The 18,914-nt window shown below is 48.7% G+C and overlaps 1 protein-coding gene and 1 long non-coding RNA gene across 3 annotated transcripts in view; one reads left to right on the top strand and one right to left on the bottom strand.

Annotated features, from left to right (window-relative positions):
• The window catches only part of hdac3 (histone deacetylase 3), a 71,469-nt gene that overhangs the window by 41,486 nt on the left and 11,069 nt on the right, over window positions 1–18,914 (top strand). Inside the window, exons 12-15 of one of the 2 annotated variants that reach the window (XM_085996058.1) lie at window positions 192–250; window positions 2,092–2,171; window positions 4,620–4,777; window positions 6,032–8,293. In XM_085996058.1, the coding sequence (XP_085852184.1) occupies window positions 192–250; window positions 2,092–2,171; window positions 4,620–4,777; window positions 6,032–6,101 (367 nt within the window). In that variant the 3' untranslated portion in view covers window positions 6,102–8,293. Of the gene's footprint in view, window positions 1–191; window positions 251–2,091; window positions 2,172–4,619; window positions 4,778–6,031; window positions 8,294–18,914 lie in introns of those variants that run through there. The other variant, XM_085996059.1, reaches the window with a different exon arrangement.
• LOC147114391 (uncharacterized) overlaps window positions 1–18,914 on the bottom strand; it is an 80,288-nt gene that overhangs the window by 52,803 nt on the left and 8,571 nt on the right. The gene's annotated exons all lie outside the window — the stretch shown is intronic.

Here is an 18,914-nt window from a genome sequence, read left to right as displayed (position 1 = left end):
TTGGTTATGGCAGCGGAGGGCAGTGTAGTGCCCGTGTCATCGTGCCACAGCCTTCAGGAGAGGACAGGAGAAATTGAGCAAAAAAGAAAACCGAGTTTGATTGGGAACGTGCGTTTGAGCTAACGGGCACAGGTCAGTTTATGAGCCGGAGGCAAAACAGATTCCGATTTGCTGTTTTATGTCTCTCATAGGACTTTCGAAACCTCGTTGCTTGTTGATGAAGAGATCAGTGATGAGCTGCCTTATAATGGTGAGTTAATTTTCAAACTGTGTCTGTGGGACTTGGTGCATCTAAAGGAACAATAGTGTTTCCTGTGTGCAACTAAAACCGGCGCACCAGTGGAATGCGTCCGGCCTCGCCGAGGTCAAGAACTCAAATCCCACCACGGCAAATCGTGAATTTAAATTCAGCAAAAAGAAATTATCACATTGTCGTAAAAAAATAAAACAATTGAGTAACTGGTGTCCTCCAAGACATGGACTGACTTACACAGTGACCCCCCCCCCCCCCCAACTGAACCGAACCCACTCGGAGCGACCCCTCCTTACCTGGTCTGACCCACTCGGAGTGACCGCTCCTTACCCAGTCTGACCAGGAGTGACCCCTCACCTGGTCTGACTCGGAGTGACCGCTCCTCACCCGGTCTGACCCGGAGTGACCGCTCCTCACCCGGTCTGACCCGGAGTGACCGCTCCTCACCCGGTCTGACCCGGAGTGACCGCTCCTCACCCGGTCTGACCCGGAGTGACCGCTCCTTACCCAGTCTGACCAGGAGTGACCGCTCCTTACTTGGTCTGACCCGGAGTGACCGCTCCTCACCCGGTCTGACCCGGAGTGACCGCTCCTCACCCGGTCTGACCCGGAGTGACCGCTCCTTACCCGGTCTGACCCGGAGTGACCACTCCTTACTTGGTCTGACCCGGAGTGACCGCTCTGACCTACACACGACTCCAGTCCCATCCTCTCCGGTTGCCTCTTCCACGCCCTCTGAATCGAGCCATTCGTTGAAACAACAATCCTGAAGAAAGGCCCACCGCCACTTTCTCGGAGCAACAAAGGATAGACAATAAATGCGGCCTTGCCAGCGACGCCCACCCCCCGAACCAAATTAAAAACCACGTATCCTCGATGGCGTAACCATAAATTTATGATTCACGAAAGTTTTTGGTGGGTCTTGTTGAAGTGGGTTGGAGAGGGTACAGAGGCGATTTACTGGAATGGTTCCAGGAATGAGGGACTTCAGTTATGTGGATAGACTGGAGAAGCTGGGGCTGTTCTTCTTGGAGCAGAGAAGGCTAAGAGGAGATTTGATAGAGATGTTCAAAATCATGAAGGATTGAGATAGAGTAAATCGGGAGAAACTGATTCCAATGGCTGAAGAGTCAGTAACCAGAGGACACGGATTTAAGGTGATTGGCAAAAGAACCAGAGGCGACCTGAGGGAAAACGTTTTTACGCAGCGAGTGCTTTGGATCTGGAATGCGCTGCTTGGCAGGGCGGTGAATACAGGTTCATTATTAGCCTTCAATGGGGAATTGGATAAATACTTGAAGGAGAACAAATTGCAGGGCTATGGGGAAAGAGCGGGGGAGCGGGACTGACTGGATTGCTCCTCGAGAGAGCCGGCGCAGACTCGATGGGCCGAATGGCCTGTGCTGTACTATTCTCTGATTCTATAACAGAGACATCAAACTGGTTCTACACACAAATTATAAGCTGTTGTTCATTTATTCACTAGTTTATCTCAGCAGTAAGATGCCGAGTTTTATCTTCCAGTTCTGGTGTCCGACCCACCTTGATGTCTCTGTTGAACCAGGAGTGTGGTTCAGTAACACAGGTGCCCGTTCGGCACTCAGTGTAACCACCCAAAGGCACTTCAGGCGAGGGAGAGCTATGAGTCAAAGTAAACGCAGTCCTGGGTCAGGGAGAGCCCTGAATCTTCCCACTGCTCCCATTATTGAAGGTCCCTTCATTGTGTAAGGCTGAGGTAGTGAGAGTTTTCAGCATTAAGCCAGGCGAGAGAATCTGATTGCACCCTGCTATCTCGGTGCTCACTGGCATTAATTTAAGAATGCGCTCGTTTCTCTCAGAATACTTCGAGTACTTCGCTCCAGACTTCACGCTTCACCCAGATGTCAGCACCAGGATTGAAAACCAGAACACCAGGCAGGTTAGTCACGGGCTTCCTGAACATGAGCAACATTATTTCTGTCTTTTCGTCCATAATAACTGGTGTTTAGGACTTCTTTTCGATGATTTTTATGCTCAGTACGCTGAAGGATGTTAGTGCTGCAAAGTTTCAGGCACCCATTGTCAGCTTCAAACACTCCCAGGGCAGGTACAGCACGGGTTAGATACAGAGTAAAGCTCCCTCTACACAGTCTCATCAAACACTCCCAGGACAGGTACAGCACAGGTTAGATACAGAGTAAAGCTCCCTCTACACTGTCACATCAAACACTCCCAGGGCAGGTACAGCACGGGTTAGATACAGAGTAAAGCTCCCTCTACACTGTCCCATCAAACACTCCCAGGGCGGGTACAGCACGGGTTAGATACAGAGTGAAGCTCCCTCTACACTGTCCCATCAAACACTCCCAGGGCAGGTACAGCACGGGTTAGATACAGAGTAAAGCTCCCTCTACACTATCCCATCAAACACTCCCAGGGCAGGTACAGCACGGGGTTACAAATAGAGTAAAGCTCCCTCTACACTGTCCCATCAAACACTCCCAGGGCAGGTACAGCACGGGTTAGATACAGAGTAAAGCTCCCTCTACACTGTCCCATCAGACACTCCCAGGGCAGGTCCAGCACGGGTTAGATACAGAGTAAAGCTCCCTCTACACTGCCCCATCAAACACTCCCAGGGCAGGTACAGCACGGGTTAGATACAGAGTAAAGCTCCCTCTACACTGTCACATCAAACACTCCCAGGGCAGGTACAGCACGGGTTAGATACAGAGTAAAGCTCCCTCTACACTGCCCCATCAAACACTCCCAGGGCAGGTACAGCTCGGGTTAGATACAGAGTAAAGCTCCCTCTACACTGTCCCATCAAACACTCCCAGGGCAGGTACAGCACAGGTTAGATACAGAGTAAAGCTCCCTCTACACTGCCCCATCAAACACTCCCAGGGCAGGTACAGCTCGGGTTAGATACAGAGTAAAGCTCCCGCTACACTGTCCCATCAAACACTCCCAGGGCAGGTACAGCTCGGGTTAGATACAGAGTAAAGCTCCCTCTACACTGCCCCATCAAACACTCCCAGGGCAGGTACAGCTCGGGTTAGATACAGAGTAAAGCTCCCTCTACACTGCCCCATCAAACACTCCCAGGGCAGGTACAGCTCGGGTTAGATACAGAGTAAAGCTCCCTCTACACTGTCCCATCAAACACTCCCAGGGCAGGTACAGCACGGGTTAGATACAGAGTAAAGCTCCCTCTACACTGTCCCATCAAACACTCCCAGGGCAGGTACAGCATGGGTTAGATACAGAGTAAAGCTCCCTCTACACTGTCCCATCAAACACTCCCAGGGCAGGTACAGCACGGGTTAGATACAGAGTAAAGCTCCCTCTACACTGCCCCATCAAACACTCCCAGGGCAGGTACAGCACGGGTTAGATACAGAGTAAAGCTCCCTCTACACTGTCCCATCAAACACTCCCAGGGCAGGTACAGCACGGGTTAGATACAGAGTAAAGCTCCCTCTACACTGTCCCATCAAACACTCCCAGGGCAGGTACAGCACGGGTTAGATACAGAGTAAAGCTCCCTCTACACTGTCCCATCAAACACTCCCAGGGCAGGTACAGCACGGGTTAGATACAGAGTAAAGCTCCCTCTACACTGTCCCATCAAACACTCCCAGGGCAGGTACAGCACGGGTTAGATACAGAGTAAAGCTCCCTCTACACTGTCCCATCAAACACTCCCAGGGCAGGTACAGCACGGGTTAGATACAGAGTAAAGCTCCCTCTACACTGCCCCATCAAACACTCCCAGGGCAGGTACAGCACGGGTTAGATACAGAGCAAACTAGCTAGGAGACATTTTTTCCGAGGGTTATCAGCACGTGGAACGCCTCTCCCAGAAACAGAGGTCGAAGCGGAATCCTGAATCAAATTTTAAAAAGATAAATAATTGAAAAAGAAAAATTTAGAAGGGTTCGGAGAAAGAGTTGAGTAATGGGACTAATGGAGAGAGAGAGAGCATGGGGGCGATGGGCTGACTGGGGAACAGGCGACGGGCTGAATGGGGAATGGGTGACGGGCTGAATGGGGAATGGGTGACGGGCTGAATGGGGAATGGGCGATGGGCTGAATGGGGAATGGGCTGAATGGGCTGAATGGGGAATGGGCGATGGGCTGAATGGGGAATAGGCGACGGGCTGAATGGGGAATAGGGGACGGGCTGAATGGGGAACGGGCGATGGGCTGAATGGGGAACGGGCGACGGGCGGAATGGGTGACGGGCTGAATGGGGAATGGGGGACGGGCTGAATGGGGAATGGGCGACGGGCTGAATGGGGAACAGGTGACGGGCTGAATGGGCTTTTTTTGGGCTGTAAGATTCATTGATTCTAATGTGGTGTTTCCCTGGCTCCTATTTTAGTACCTGGATCAGATCAGGCAAACGATCTTTGAGAACCTTAAGATGTTGAACCACGCTCCCAGCGTCCAGATCCACGACGTCCCTTCGGATTTACTGAGCTACGAGCGGACAGACGAGCCTGACCCTGAGGAGCGCGGGTCAGAGGACAACTATAGCAGGTACGTCACGCAGTGACAGTTCAGCAAAACAGCGACCTGGAGGTGGGGGCAATAATACAAACCTAGCCTGAGTAAATCGTTCATTGTGGCGACGGGTTCAGATCCCGGGGAACGTCGGTTAAAAGTCAGGGCCTTGGGAGAATGAGTAAGTTGTGGAGTAAGTAACCTGGGAAGAACGCTTAATATATTATAGAATAGAATCATAAAGGCACAGGAGGAGGCCATTCGGCCCATCGTGCCTGTGCCGGCTCTTTGAACGAGCTCTCCAATTAGTCCCACTCCCCCCTGCTCTTTCCCCACAGCCCTGTGAATTTCTCCTTTTCAAGTATTTATCCAATTCCCTTTTGAAAGTTACTATTGAATCTGCTCCCACCGCCCTTTCAGGCAGCGCGTTCCAGATCACAACACATATATAGTGGCCCTGAAATTAGGATCGGGGGCTTGCCGCGCGTGCAAGCCCTCGATCTGCACTCGCCCTGCGCGCCGACATCTGAAGCCCAGGCCTGCCCGCATTTCCTGTCACTGGCCCGGTTCAGATGTCGGCGCGATGTGCTTACCTGATCCAGCGGCGTAGTTAGTGCGATGTGCCGGCTGGGATCAGGTGAGCACTGTGCAGCCAATCAGGGGAGGGGAAACTCATTCATGAGTTTGACAGTAAGAGCTGTCAAACTCATGAAAACTCCTGGCCCCAAAACACTGCATAAACCTGAAAGAAAATTTAAAAAAACATTGCACTACTTAAATAAACAATAAAGAACTCTGAAAAACTATTTTAAACAATAATTTTAAAATTTGAAAAAAAAAATTATATAAAAAATCGGGGCTAAAACTAAACTTACTGTAAATTCTTTAAAAATAACAAACCTGTGGAAAAAAAATTTCTCAATTGTACTAAAAGCCCACTTACCTGAAAAACTAAGTGTGGTTTTTCAATGCGTAAAGACCGGAGACCTTTACACACGCGCAACTGTGGGGGAAAAAAAGGAATTTCACTGCGCACGCGCTGCCTGTGCAGTCGCACGCGTTCTGACTCTTAACCCCTTGGGTCAGAGGACAGGAAATGCCGGTTTTCAGCGCATGCGCTGTGCATGCTGAAAACCGGCAATTCCTCCGGGCACACGCGTGAGTACCCCGTCCTTACTCACGCGTTGTGCCCGGAATTACTGGGCCATTATTTGCATAAATGATGCAAGTTGGAGTGAAGGAGAAATGAATGATTTGTGTGCCTGATTGAATTCCCGTTGCCTCCCCCAGGCCCGAGGCTGGCAATGAATTTTACGACGGTGACCACGACAACGACAAAGAGAGTGACGTGGAAATATGAGGACAAGATCGGCCGTCTTATATCGGAGCGGACACTCGGGACTGACCGGCACGGCACGGCACTGGTGACCATAGCCACTGTAAACCACACAGACTGGTGTCGGGTCTTCGGAGCAGTGCGGGGGGGGCCGTAATTCAAGGACCTCCCCCTCACCCTGGCCAGGTGAAGCCCATCCCGAGTATGGCTCTTTGGTCCGGATCAGTGTCTGTCCAAAAAAATGCAAGAGGCAATTCCTCAGCTCCAGTAACGATTCCTCTTGTATTTTGAGGGGAAAAAAATAAGACTTGATTATCTGAACGAGGTTCCTTCGCTCGACCAAGGGTGGAGAGATTCGTTGTTGGTCGGAGTCGCGAGGCTGCAACACGCGGTGCAGCAAGTCGCTATACGCGGCACCCAGCTGAATTTTTATAACGCCTTTTTAAGGTAATAAAACATCGCCTCAGGGGCCAGACCGCACACCAAATCATCGACGGGTTCGGAGAGATGAGCAAAGGTGCAGCACGTGTAGAAATTGGTGGGATCTTTCACCACAACTGACTCAGTCCTCCTGATAGCCGGCAACGTGTGGGGAGTTTCAGTAGCATGTTGGGGCCGTTTCGGTCACTGCTCCTTCGAGCTGTGTTGGTGCCATTGGATTTCTCGGCAGTGTTCCCTCCCATCTTTTGGAGGGGGGGGGGTCCGCGGCCCATTCAAAAACCCACGCCTTTAAAAGCCGGTGAGCTGGCTGCGCAGGGAGCGCTAGAGCGCTGTGCAGCTCAAAGGGAACATTGCCTCTCGGTACAATACAGAAATAGTGTTTACCCCTCTCTCGCTGGCTGCTTCTGTCGTTCCCAGTTCTCATGTGGCAGGCGTTATGGAATCTTGTCCTTGCAGTATGTCAAACTATTATTGCTGTTACTTTTCCTGCTTATTTCCAGCCCGCTTGTGTCGTGTGTTTTTTTGGGGGGGTGGTTTTGTACGAAATCTGTTATTGTGCTGTGGGCTATCTGGAATAGCATTAATCGAGCAGCTCTGTGACTCCTTTCTGCCCCCCCCCCCCCTCTCCTCTCCTGAACCGTTTGTTCTTGCTGCAGTTCCACACATACTTGCTGCCCTGCCGTCCGCCACCCAAATCGCCGCGTCGGAGTCTGTTTTTAATAGCTCGCTCTTCGCGACCCCTGCGCGAGGTGTGTGCAACAGTTCACTCTCCCGAGGAAGTGGGGAGGGATTGGAATCGCAAAGACCGTAACTCGGGGTAACAGTGCACGGAAACATTTTGCTATGAAAGGTTTCCGAGCAGATTCGGGTACGGAGAAAAAACAATTCTTGTGTTTTAGTGGTAATCCCATAAATGGAGATACAGGAAACTCTATTTACCGGCACCGAAATAACCGGAAATCTCTGTTAACCGGCAAAATTCAGGAGTAGGTTCAGGTAAGTTTTACTTCATATTAGTGGCCGTTCCTGGATCTGTTGCCGTGTATGGGGCTCTCGTACCTTTTACTATACCTCTCTGTAATCCGGACTTTTTGATAAACCGGCACCACGCTGGTCCCGTCGGTGCCGGATAAAAAAGAGTTTCCTGTAGAAGAAAGAGTAACAACAGCTTGTGTTTATGTAGCGCCTTTAATGTCCCAAGCAATGTTCCCGTTTCGCTGTGCGGTCGCGCAGCAGTCTGGCGCTCCCGCGCAGGCCGCTTGCCGGTTTCTCTGGAAAAACCGCGCAGGCGCGGAAGTTTGAAAGAGCTGGGCACCCCCCAAAAAAAAAATGACAGGGAACATTGGTCCCGAGGCGCTTTACAGGAGCGATTATCGGAGCAAATTTGACACCAAGTAAACCTCACCATAAAACTGGACAAGAATTTGGCAAACCTGAAATGAAACAGCTTTGGTCGCAGCTCCCGGTCGTCCCGGCGCAATTTACCTGCAATGAATTGCGTTGAAAGACGTCACTTGCCGAGATCTGAACTGTGATTCCTGCTCCAGGCAAGACACCAGCTGGTGTCAGTGTTGTCTCTACGAGGAAGCTTCCCCTCAGTGGGTGGATTGAGCGCAGTGCCTCGGTCTGGTGCCCTGCAAACTCTCAGCAACCTCTGACCTTTCCGCAATAAGCACAGTGCCCGCCCTCGCCGGTGTCGTTACTACAATCTTCGGCCCTTGTACATACAGTTGCTTTTGTCTTTTTCACATTAAAATGGTTTGTATATATTTGTATATTATTTGTATATATTTGTGTTTCGTTTAGTCTTTGGGGAGCTCTGTTTTGCCTGAAATGTTTTTAGAATTTACATACGACAAATAATGGGCGGGAAAAGACATCTTAGAATCATAGAATGGTTACAGCACGGAAGGAGGCCATTCGGTCCGTCGAGCCCGTGCCGGCTCGCTGCAAGAGCACTTCACCCAGCTGAAATAACTGAGGATGAAGTTGAAAGAGGCCAAAGAGTCTCCGTAGACTCGAGCTCAACATATCCGACCAACGAATGGCAGCAACCAACCGAGCCAATGGACTGTTGAGTGACAAGTCCTGGTCAAACGGTACCGTGCTCTGGTCAGACGGCACTGGAAGTGCTGTGCCTTGTCCTGGTCAAGGAGATACTCGAGCACTGGAGGCAGTGCAGAGAAGAGCCACGAGGCTGATCCTCAGTGTAGAATCATAGAATGGTTACAGCACAGAAGGAGGCCATTCAGCCCGTCGAGCCTGTGCCGGCTCTCTGCAAGAGCACTTCATAGTCCCTTTCCCCGGAGCCCTGCAAATTTTTTTCTTTCAGATACTTATCCAACTCCCTTTTGAAAGCGGTGATTGAATCTGCCTCCACCATCCTCCGCAGGCAGTGCATTCCAGATCATAACCACTCGCTGCGTAAAAAAGTTTTTCCTCATGTCACCTCTGGTTCTTTTGCCAATCACCTTAAATCTGTGTCCTCTGGTTCTCGACCCTTCCGCCAATGGGAACAGTTTCCCTCTGTCGAGACCCCTCATGATTTTGAACACCTCTATCAAATCTCCTCTCAACCATCTCTACTCCAAGGAGAACAACCCCAGCTTCTCCAGTCTATCTGTGTAACTGAAGTCCCTCATTCCTGAAACCATTCTTGTAAATCTTTTCTGCACCCTCTTAGGCCTTCACATCCTTCCTAAAGTGCGATGCCCCAAATTGGACACAATACTCCAGTTGAGGCCGAACCAGTGTTTTCTAAAGGTTCATCATAACTTCCTTGCTTTTGTACTCTAAGCCTCTATTGATGAAGCCCAGGATCCCGTATGCTTTTTTAACCACTTTCTCAACCTGCCCTGCCACCTTCAACGATTTGTGCACATATACCCCCAGGTCTCACTGTTCCTGCACCCCCTTTAGGATTGTACCCTTTAGTTTATATTGCCTCTCCTCGTTCTTCCTATCAAAATGTATCACTTTTCTGCGTTAAATTTCATCTGTAATGAATTTGACGTCCCTTTGGACTGACTGCCTGTCCAATAGTTCGAAACTGACTCCACATTAGTAACAGATATGATTTTTATTTAAGCATAAGTGAGACTTAATACACGCAGCATTTGAGCAGCAGTTTACAAGAAACAATTGAGAAGTTCCCTGTAAGCTGTACGGCCCCCCAGCGCTCCAGGGATCCCGCGCAGCCGGCTTTTCAATGTAATAACCGCACATGCGCTGTATTTTGAATGGGCCGCGCAGGACAAAACAAAAGTTACAGGAACCATTATTGAGAATTACATTACTCCATTGATCCGTGGTTAGAAGGTGTGACCCCTTCCCTGTACTTTCCGGAACCTATCATCGCACTCTCCGCTCAAACCTCGCCACTGAGAAAGGCCCAATGAAAGTTAACATGCAGGTACAGCAAGCAATTAGGAAAGCAAATGGTATGTCAGCCTATTACAAAGGGATTTAAGTATAAGAGTAAAGACGTCTTACTGCAATTATATAGGGCCCTGGTGAGACCACACCTGGAGTATTGTGTACAGTTTTGGTCTCCTTACCTAAGGAAGGATATACTTGTCATAGAGGGAGTGCAACAAAGGTTCACCAGACTGGTTCCTGGGACGGGGGGATTGTCCTCTGAGGAGAGATTGAGTAGATGAGGCCTATAGTCTCTAGAGTTTAGAAGAATGAGAGGTGATCTCATTGAAACATCCAAAATTCTTACAAGGCTTGACAGGGTAGATGCAGGGAGGATGTTTCCCCTGGCTGGGGAGTCTAGAACCAGGGGTCACAGCCTCAGAATAAGGGGTCGGCCATTTAGGACTGAGATGAGGAGAAATTTCTTCACTCAGAGGGTGGTGAATCTTTGGAATTCTCTACCCCAGAGGGCTGTGGAGGCTCAGTCGTTGAGTATATTCAAGACAGAGAACGATAGATTTTTGGATATTAAGGGAATCGAGGGATCGGGCGGGAAGGTGGAGTTGAAGTAGAAGATCAGCTATGATGCTTGCGTTATATCCCAAAAACGAAATTGCAGCAACAATTATCCAATCATGTATCTCCCATACCCCCTATTCTACCCAATCATGGACCCCGTGCATGCCCAGACCCAGACTGTCTTGTAACCCCTTATCTTTGTGTTTAGCCTTTCTGCAAGCTTCCCTTGTTTCTGCAGTTGCATGGAGACCTTGAAACTAATGGCCATTCTAGCTGAAAAGAAAACAACTTAAACAGCATTCCTTTTACTAATTCTAATAAATGAGAAATAAAACTGGTCTAGCCAACTTAATATTAAACTGCAACCTCGCAAAGCTTTGATACTGAAAGCGTGAAAGGGGATTCAATTTGATTATATTTCAACAAATTACAAAGAGCTCTCAGTGCATTCCCACAGTCAGAGAGGAGCAATAAGAGAGAACGCTGTTGACAGCTTCAAGTCCCAAACTTCTTTTCCCTCTTCTAACAGTAACAATTCGTTTTTGCAATAACACGGCCACTTGTGATCGTACATCATCCTGCACCTGCCACAAGTCAGAGCCCATTTAGCTGAACAGAGGTTCTAGCAAAAAGCTCAGGGTCATTTAACCCTTGCAATGCCTCGAAACACCCTCATGAGCCTATATTCTTACACATCCAGCCTGCCCACAATCATTGCGATGTCTTGTGTGAATTTGTTTGAATTTGCCATGGCTTTAAATCAAAATGAAGAGAGACCAGTATTTCTGCAAATAAAGTGTCTCACCTCCTGACTCCCCAAAGCCTTTCCACCATCTACAAGGCACAAGTCAGGAGTGTGATGGAATACTCTCCACTTGCCTGGATAGGTGCAGCTCCAACAACACTCAAAGCTCGACACCATCCAGGACAAAGCAGCCCACTTGATTGGCACCCCATCCACCACCTTAAACATTCACTCCCTCCACCACCGGCGTACCGTGGCTGCAGTGTGTACCATCTGCAAGATGCACTGCAGCAGCTCACCAAGGCTTCTTTGACAGCACCTCCCGAACCCACGACCTCTTCCACCTAGAAGGACAAGGGCAGCAGGCGCATGGGAACACCACCACCTCCAAGTCACACACTATCCTGACTTGAGACATACACTGCCGTTCCTTCATCGTCGCTGGGTCAAAATCTTGGAACTGCCTCCCTAATAGCACTGTGGGAGCACCTTCACCACACGGACTGCAGCGGTTCAAGAAGGCGGCTCACCACCACCTTCTCAAGGGCGATTAGGGATGGGCAATAAATGCCGTAGGAACCTCTTCCACACTCAATACAGTAAATCAGTCTCTACAAATCAATGAGATATAATTGATATTCTGAGTGCCAGATTACTCGGAGAGAACATATTTAATCTTCAGAGGACACCAGTTATTTGGAGATCTGGAGGTATGGGTTTCCCCTGTAATGCCAGTTCCCTCTTCTGACTTCCTGTTTCCACAATGAGGTGATGCTCTGGTGTCAGTTGTCTGGCTAATGTTTTATGAGGCATTCCGTTCAACAGTTATTGGAATAGTCTTCTGAAGAGTCCACACTTGCTATTGTTTCTGAAACCATTTTCTCAGTGCTGTGCTGTTAATTGGTTGCTGCAGGTTTCTGCTTCTGTGTAATCACATTGTTTGTCAATAAACTCTACTACTTGTGTTAGCCTGTTAACACAACGGTCTGACAGTGTGGTATTCCCCACCTATGAGAATGGACAAGTGAAAGTTTTGGACAGCCCATTTACTCCCGAGTAACATCACATCACAGGGTAACTTTGAGCTCTGTGGGTCAGTATCCTGATCACATCAAACAAAAGATTGCAAGTTTAGGGATGGGCAGTAAATGCCAGCCTTGCCAGCCTTGCCAGCGATGCCCACATCCCAGGAACGAATAATTAAAAAAAATAAAAACAAAAATTCTGGAGGATTGGGCAGACACAAACTGGAGCCGTGGCTCCCGATAACTTGGACTTTCAGTCCAGCCGCCGTCCACCATTACAAAGTACGAAAGAAAAGTCACCTGAAAAATTTCTGTGCTGATATAAATCTGTAATAAAAAGCCGCGCCTGCGAGGCGAAGACAGGTTCGTGTTGAGCGCTGACTCTTCATCACCACTGGAGAGCGGAAGGGAAAACAGACTTGTGTTTCTACAGCACCTTGCACAACCACCGGACGTCCCAAAGCGCTTTACAGCCAATGAAGCACTTTTTGAAGTGTTGTCACTGTTGTAATGTGGGAAACGCGGCAGCCAATTTGTGCACAGCAAGCTCCCACACACAGCAGTGTGATAAATGACCAGTGAATCTGTTTTTAGTGATATTGGTCGAGGGATAAATATTGGCTCCGGGGAGAACTCCCCTACTCTAGCCCTGCAATTTTTTTCCCCTTCAAGTATTTATCCAATTCCCTTTTGAAAGTTATTATTGAATCTGCTTCCACCGCCCTTTCAGGCAGTGCGTTCCAGATCACAACAACTCACTGTGTAAAGAAAGCTCTCCTCATCTCCCCTCTGGTTCATTTGCCAATTACCTTCAAGCTGTGTCCTCTGGTTACCGACCCTCCTGCCACTGGAAACAGTTTCTCTTTATTTACTCTATCAAAACCCTTCAAGATTTTGAACACCTATAACAAATCTCCTCTTAACCTTCTCTGCTCTAACAACCCCGGTCTCTCCACATAATCAAAGTCTCCTATCCCTGGAACCATTCCGGTAAATCTCCGCACCCTCTTCAAGGCCTTGACATCCTTCCTAAAGTGTGGTGCCCAGAACTGAACTTGGGGCCTAACCAGTGATTTATAAAGGTTTAACTAATGAAACTGGATACTGTAATGGGATCTTTATTATTTCTTCTGGGGATGTGGGCGTCGCTGGCAAGGCCGGCATTTATTGCCCACCCCCAGTTGCCCTGTGAAGGTGGGGGTGGGCCGCCTTCTTGAACCGCTGGGAGCGGGTTTGATACAAACTGAGTGTCTCGCTCGGCCACTTCAGAGGGCAGTTCAGAGTCACCCACGATGGTGTGGGACTGGAGTCACCTATAGGCCCAGACCGGGTAAGGACGGCAGGTTTCCTTCCCTAAAGGGACATCAGTGAACCCGTTGGGTTTTTATGACAAAATGACAGATTCATGGTCACTTTTACTGAAACCAGATTTTTATTTCCAGATTATTTTTAAACTGAATTGAAATTCTCAAACTGCCCACGGTGGAATTTGAACTTGCGATCTCAGGATTATTAGTCCAGTAACAGAACCACTACACCACCGTACCCAGTGAGTAACGGCACTGTAGTGTGTCCAACACATACACAGACTATGATTGTCAGATTACATTCCTGCTGTGTGGGTAAGGACGACCTGGATTGGTGGGTGGGGGGGACCGGATCGTGGAGGAGGGGGATCCCAGGTCAGTGGGCGGTGAGGGGGAGGTTGTCCCGGTTTGGTGGGCGGTGAGGGGAGTCCTGGGTCGGAAGGTGGGCAGGGGCGTCCCAGGCAGTGAAGCGGGTCCTGGGTCAGTGGGCGGTGAGGGGCTGTTTTGGCTGCCAGAGGGGGGGAGGGAGAGGAAACCTCGCACGTGCAGCTCTGTGAATGTTGGATAGGGACGGGTTGGGGACGGGGGACGGGTGTAAGCAGAGCAAGAGAAATGAAACTGAGCGAGCGTGCCAAGATTCCAGACAGTGAGACGAAAAATCCTCCGAGCAATCAGGAAATAAAACCTTCCCTATCATTATGGTATGGGTGAAATTTCCGTAAGTTGCTGTTTCTGCCGAGGCCACGGCAGGAGAGAAGTTACTGGCCTGTGTTATGGGTTTAGGGAAAGAAGTATAGAATATTAAAGTCATGATGTAATGGTGAATTTATATAAAACCTCAGTAAGATCACAGTTGGAGCCTGAGTGCAGTTTTGAGCTCGACACTATAGGAAGGATGTTGAGGTTTCAGAGAGGGTGCAGCTCAGATTCACCAGGATACTGCCTGGTGAGCAGGAATACAAATACTAAGAAAGACTTTGAAAAACTTGGGCTGTTTTTGTTAGTGCAGTGGAGATAAAACGGTGATTTGATAGAGGTGCTTAAAATTATGAAGGAATGGGACAGAGAAGATAGAGGGGCCGGGAACGAGGGGGAGGGGGGCGGGCAGAGATACATTAGACTAAATGCAAGAGATTCAGGACAGAGAGCAGAAGATACTCAGCAGGTCAGGCAGCATCTGCGAAGAGGGAAACAGAGTTAACGTTTCAGGTCGATGACTTTTCGTCAGAACTGGAAAAAAGCTGGAAATGGAACAGGAAAATCTCTCTTCACAGATGCTGCCTGACCTGCTGAGTATCTCCAGCATTTTCTGTTTTTATTTCAGATTTCCAGCATCTGCAGTATTTTCTTTTTGTCGAGAGCAGAGGCGCTTTTTACACAGACGAGTGAGGCTGTGGAATTAACGACCCGCGTTAGGCTCTGTGTGAAGAGCAATGTCAACAGTTACGGAGAGGTTTGATAAACAATGAGGAGGATAGTTACAGACTTCAGGAGGACACAGACAGGCTGGTGGAATGGGCGGACACGTGGCAGATGACATTTAACGCAGAAAAGTGCGAAGTGATACATTTTGGTAGGAAGAATGAGGAGAGGCAATATAAACTAAAGGGTACAATCCTGAAGGGGGTGCACGAACAGAGAGACCTGGGGGTATGTGTGCACAAATCGTTGAAGGTGGCAGGACAAGTTGAGAAAGCGGTTAAAAAAGCTTATGGGATCCTGGGCTTCATAAACAGGCATAAAGTACAAAAACAAGGAAGTGATGCTAAACCTTTATAAATCATTGGTTCGACCCCAGCTGGAGTCTTGTGTTCAATTCTGGGCACCACACTTTAGGAAGGATGTCAAGGCCTTGGAGAGGGTGCGGAGGAGATTTACTAGAATGGTGCCAGGGATGAGGGACTTCAGTTATGTGGAGAGATTGGAGAAGCTGGGATTGTTCTCCTCAGAGCAGAGAAGGTTGAGAGGAGATTTAATAGAGGTGTTCAAAATCATGAAGAGTTTTGATGAGTATATAAGGAGAAACTGTTCCCACTGGCAGGAGGGTCGGTAACCAGAGGACACAGATTTAAGGTAATTGGCAAAAGAACCGGAGGGGAGATGAGGAAACGTTTTTTTACGCAGCAAGTTGTTGTGATCTGGAATGCGCTGCCTGAAAGGGAAGCAGATTCAATAGTAACTTTCAAAAGGGAATTAAAGGGAAAATATTGCAGAGCTCTGGGGAAAGAGCAGGGAGGAGTGGGACTAATTGGAGAGCTCTTTCAAAGAGCCGGCACAGGCACGATGGGCCGAATGGCCTCCTTCTGTGCTGTATCATTCTAGGGTTCTATATGTAGTTGAAGGAAAGAGGAATATGGATGCAGGATGAACTCAAGGGATTAGGGACTGCTGCTCATGTGGAGCAGAAACAACACAGACTGGTTGGGCTTCTGTGTTGTAATTTCCAGGTGATTTTTATGGAGATACAGCGAGGTGTGTCTGATAACAACGTGGGCAAATTTCTGTCACTTAAGCAAGTCATTTGCAATGTGCAGTGAAGCTTCCCAGCCAGCAGACAATCGCGTGTGATCAACTTCAGGAGTCGCTCTTAAGAGGGGGGGGAGTGAAAAAAGACAACTTGAGCTCTAATTGACCTGAAGATCTCCATCAGCACAATTGGACTCTAATTGACCCAGAAAGGCCCTCACTAAACCGCGCACGGCTGTGTTTACCAGCAGAATAATACCTTGTGTGTTACACCAGCGGTTCTCAAACTGTTTTGGTTGAAGGTGAAGAGATCGCAAAGTCTCTGAAGAATGGACTCAGTCGGGAATATTTTGTGTATTTTCCCTGTTATGGGATCGCCCTGTGCAGATACGTGAAAGACTGGTTTTGTTAAAAACTCCAGAGAACGCATGGCCAGTTGGCTGTGAAAAGAACTGTGTATGGGTTCACCCGACAGGCCTGGAAAAAGGAAGGGGGCCATTGAACTTGATTAGAAAAACCACTCTAATATGCAAAGCACTTCTCACTTCCATCTCAGAAGAGAAGCAGAACAATGGACCCACGAGCTTCACCCAGCCGAAGGGGAGTCAGTTTTTCCCAACACAAAGACCGAAAGATATGTCCCAGACTTAGAGCCATTAATCCAATACGCATGGGTCCGAGGATGACTCGTCACTGATTAAGCGCCGGAGTGCTCAGAAGCAAATGGATTTTAAAGATTGGTGGGAAATGGGGCAGGCGGACTACTATAAAGGTAGACTCTTTTCCACCATTCTCTCTCTTGCTCCCTGCTCCTACAAGATCAAACTCACAAGACGTACCAGAGAAGCCGACAAGCAGAGTGATCGAAACCGACCATGTGTGGGGGTAAGCACAGTCTCTCAGAAGTGAAGTTTTTGGGCTATTCCGAGGGGGGGAGCTTCGTTTGGTTCAGCCAGGTGAAAGGGGTTTATGCGACTGGGTAATTCGTTGGTAGGGGTGGAATTAGCGTCCACCATAGCAACAAGGGAATTACTGCTTGTTATAGTCCCCAGTTGTGTACTGTATGTATGTTGTTTGTAATCTGGATTTTATTCTCCACAGGGATAGTGATTTCGTTTAGTAGTGCATGTTTTAGCCAGTGTATGTTAGACCAAATAAATACAGGTTTGATTTTTCACCGAAGCAGTCCTGTCTGTGACTTATTCCATTTACACTCGGAATAATAATTCCCGGGTATAGAACTTTCGTAAGGTGGGGGCGATTCGAACCGTCCGCCTAGCAATTGGGCTAGGATCAAAAACCGCTTACAAAGGACTCCTTTGCAAATTGATTAGTAATCACGGACGCCTCCCCAAAAAAATTATACTATCTACTACTCATAATATGAAAGTGCTGCATCTAAAGAGTGTTTTAATAATGCTTTGAAGAAAACAGCTATTTACTGACAGATCTCAGAGAGATGGGTGTGCCTGCTTCTCACACTGGTCCTGGGCACTCCGCAGCAACAGACGGCCACTTGGTACTGGACAATGTTTAAAGCGGTCAGCGGGCTGGCCAAGGTGAGCGAGGGCACGAGCACCCGCGCACCTGCTGGGACGGTGCTGGAAGCGCGACTCACCGTCACCGCCACACCGTCCCGCCCGCACGTTCGGTAACAGCTGCACCTTGGGATTGTCCGTGTTTGCGCGAACACGTTCAGGCACGTGTTTGAAGGGCCCCGCAGGTGCTCTGATCACGTGTCACGAGGATGGCGCAGGGTGGCGGTGCGCGGAGAATGGAATCGGCTCGGCCGACAGGGAGCGCTCGTTGCAAAGTGAGTGAGAGCCGGTGGCCTCTGTGAGGAGGCGGGCCCGGCCGTGGAGAATAATTCGCAAGAACCAAATCAGTGTCGGTTTTATAAAGAGGAGTGGGCTTGATATTACCTACGAGCACGGACCCCCCGGCAAACATCTACTGATCCCCCGAGGTCTGCGGACCCCAGCTTGAGAAACACCTTGTTAGGCGGTCTATTGCTCCCGTGTCTGTGAAGCAGTGCATCCTCGCACCATAAGATAAGTCATAGGGGGATTGGCTAGCGTATTATAAAAGGGGTAAAGGTACTGATTTCCAGCCACTGATCTCATCTTGGGCTTCAAGGGAGTAACCAGACATGGAAACAGGCCGTGAAAATGTGCCTTGTTGGGGCATACTGCAATTTCCTCACCTATTTTACACAGGATTACATCGGATCTACGGCACAGAAACAGGCCATTCGGCCCAACCAGTCCATGCCGGCGTTTATGCTCCACTCGAGCCTCCTCCCATCTTTCCTCATCTAACTATCAGCATAACCCTCTATTCCCTTCTCCCTCATATGCTTATCCAGCCTCCCCTTAAATGCATCGATACTATTCGTTTCAACCACTCCCTGTGGTAGCGAGTTCCACATTCTCACCACTCTCTGGGTAAAGAAGTTTCTTCTGAATTCCCTATTGGGTTTCTTGGTGACTATCTTATATTGATGGCCTCTAGTTTTGCTCTTCCCCACAAGCGGAAACATTCTCTCTGTATCCACTCTATCAAAACCTTTCATGATTTTAAAGCCCTCTATTAGGTCACCCCTCAGCCTTCTTATTTCAAGAGAAAAGAGACCCAGCCTGTTCATCCTTTCCTGATATGTATACCCTCACATTTCTGGTATTGTCCTTGTAAATCTTCTCTGCGCCCTCTCCAGTGCCTCTATATCCTTTTTATAATATGGTGACCAGAATTGTACGCAGTACTCTAAGTGTGGTCTAACCAAGGTTCGATACAGGTTTAGCATAACTTCCCTACTTTTCAATTCTATCCCTCTAGAAATAAACCCTAGTGCTTGGTTTGCTTTTTTATGGCCTTATTAACCTGTCGCTACTTTTAGTGATTTGTGTATTTGTACTCC

This window comes from Somniosus microcephalus, chromosome 8 (assembly GCF_052327205.1).
Source record: "Somniosus microcephalus isolate GS21.2 chromosome 8, FLI_Smic_1.0, whole genome shotgun sequence".
NCBI lineage: Eukaryota > Metazoa > Chordata > Chondrichthyes > Squaliformes > Somniosidae > Somniosus > Somniosus microcephalus.
This window is presented reverse-complemented; position numbering and strand designations above follow the sequence as displayed.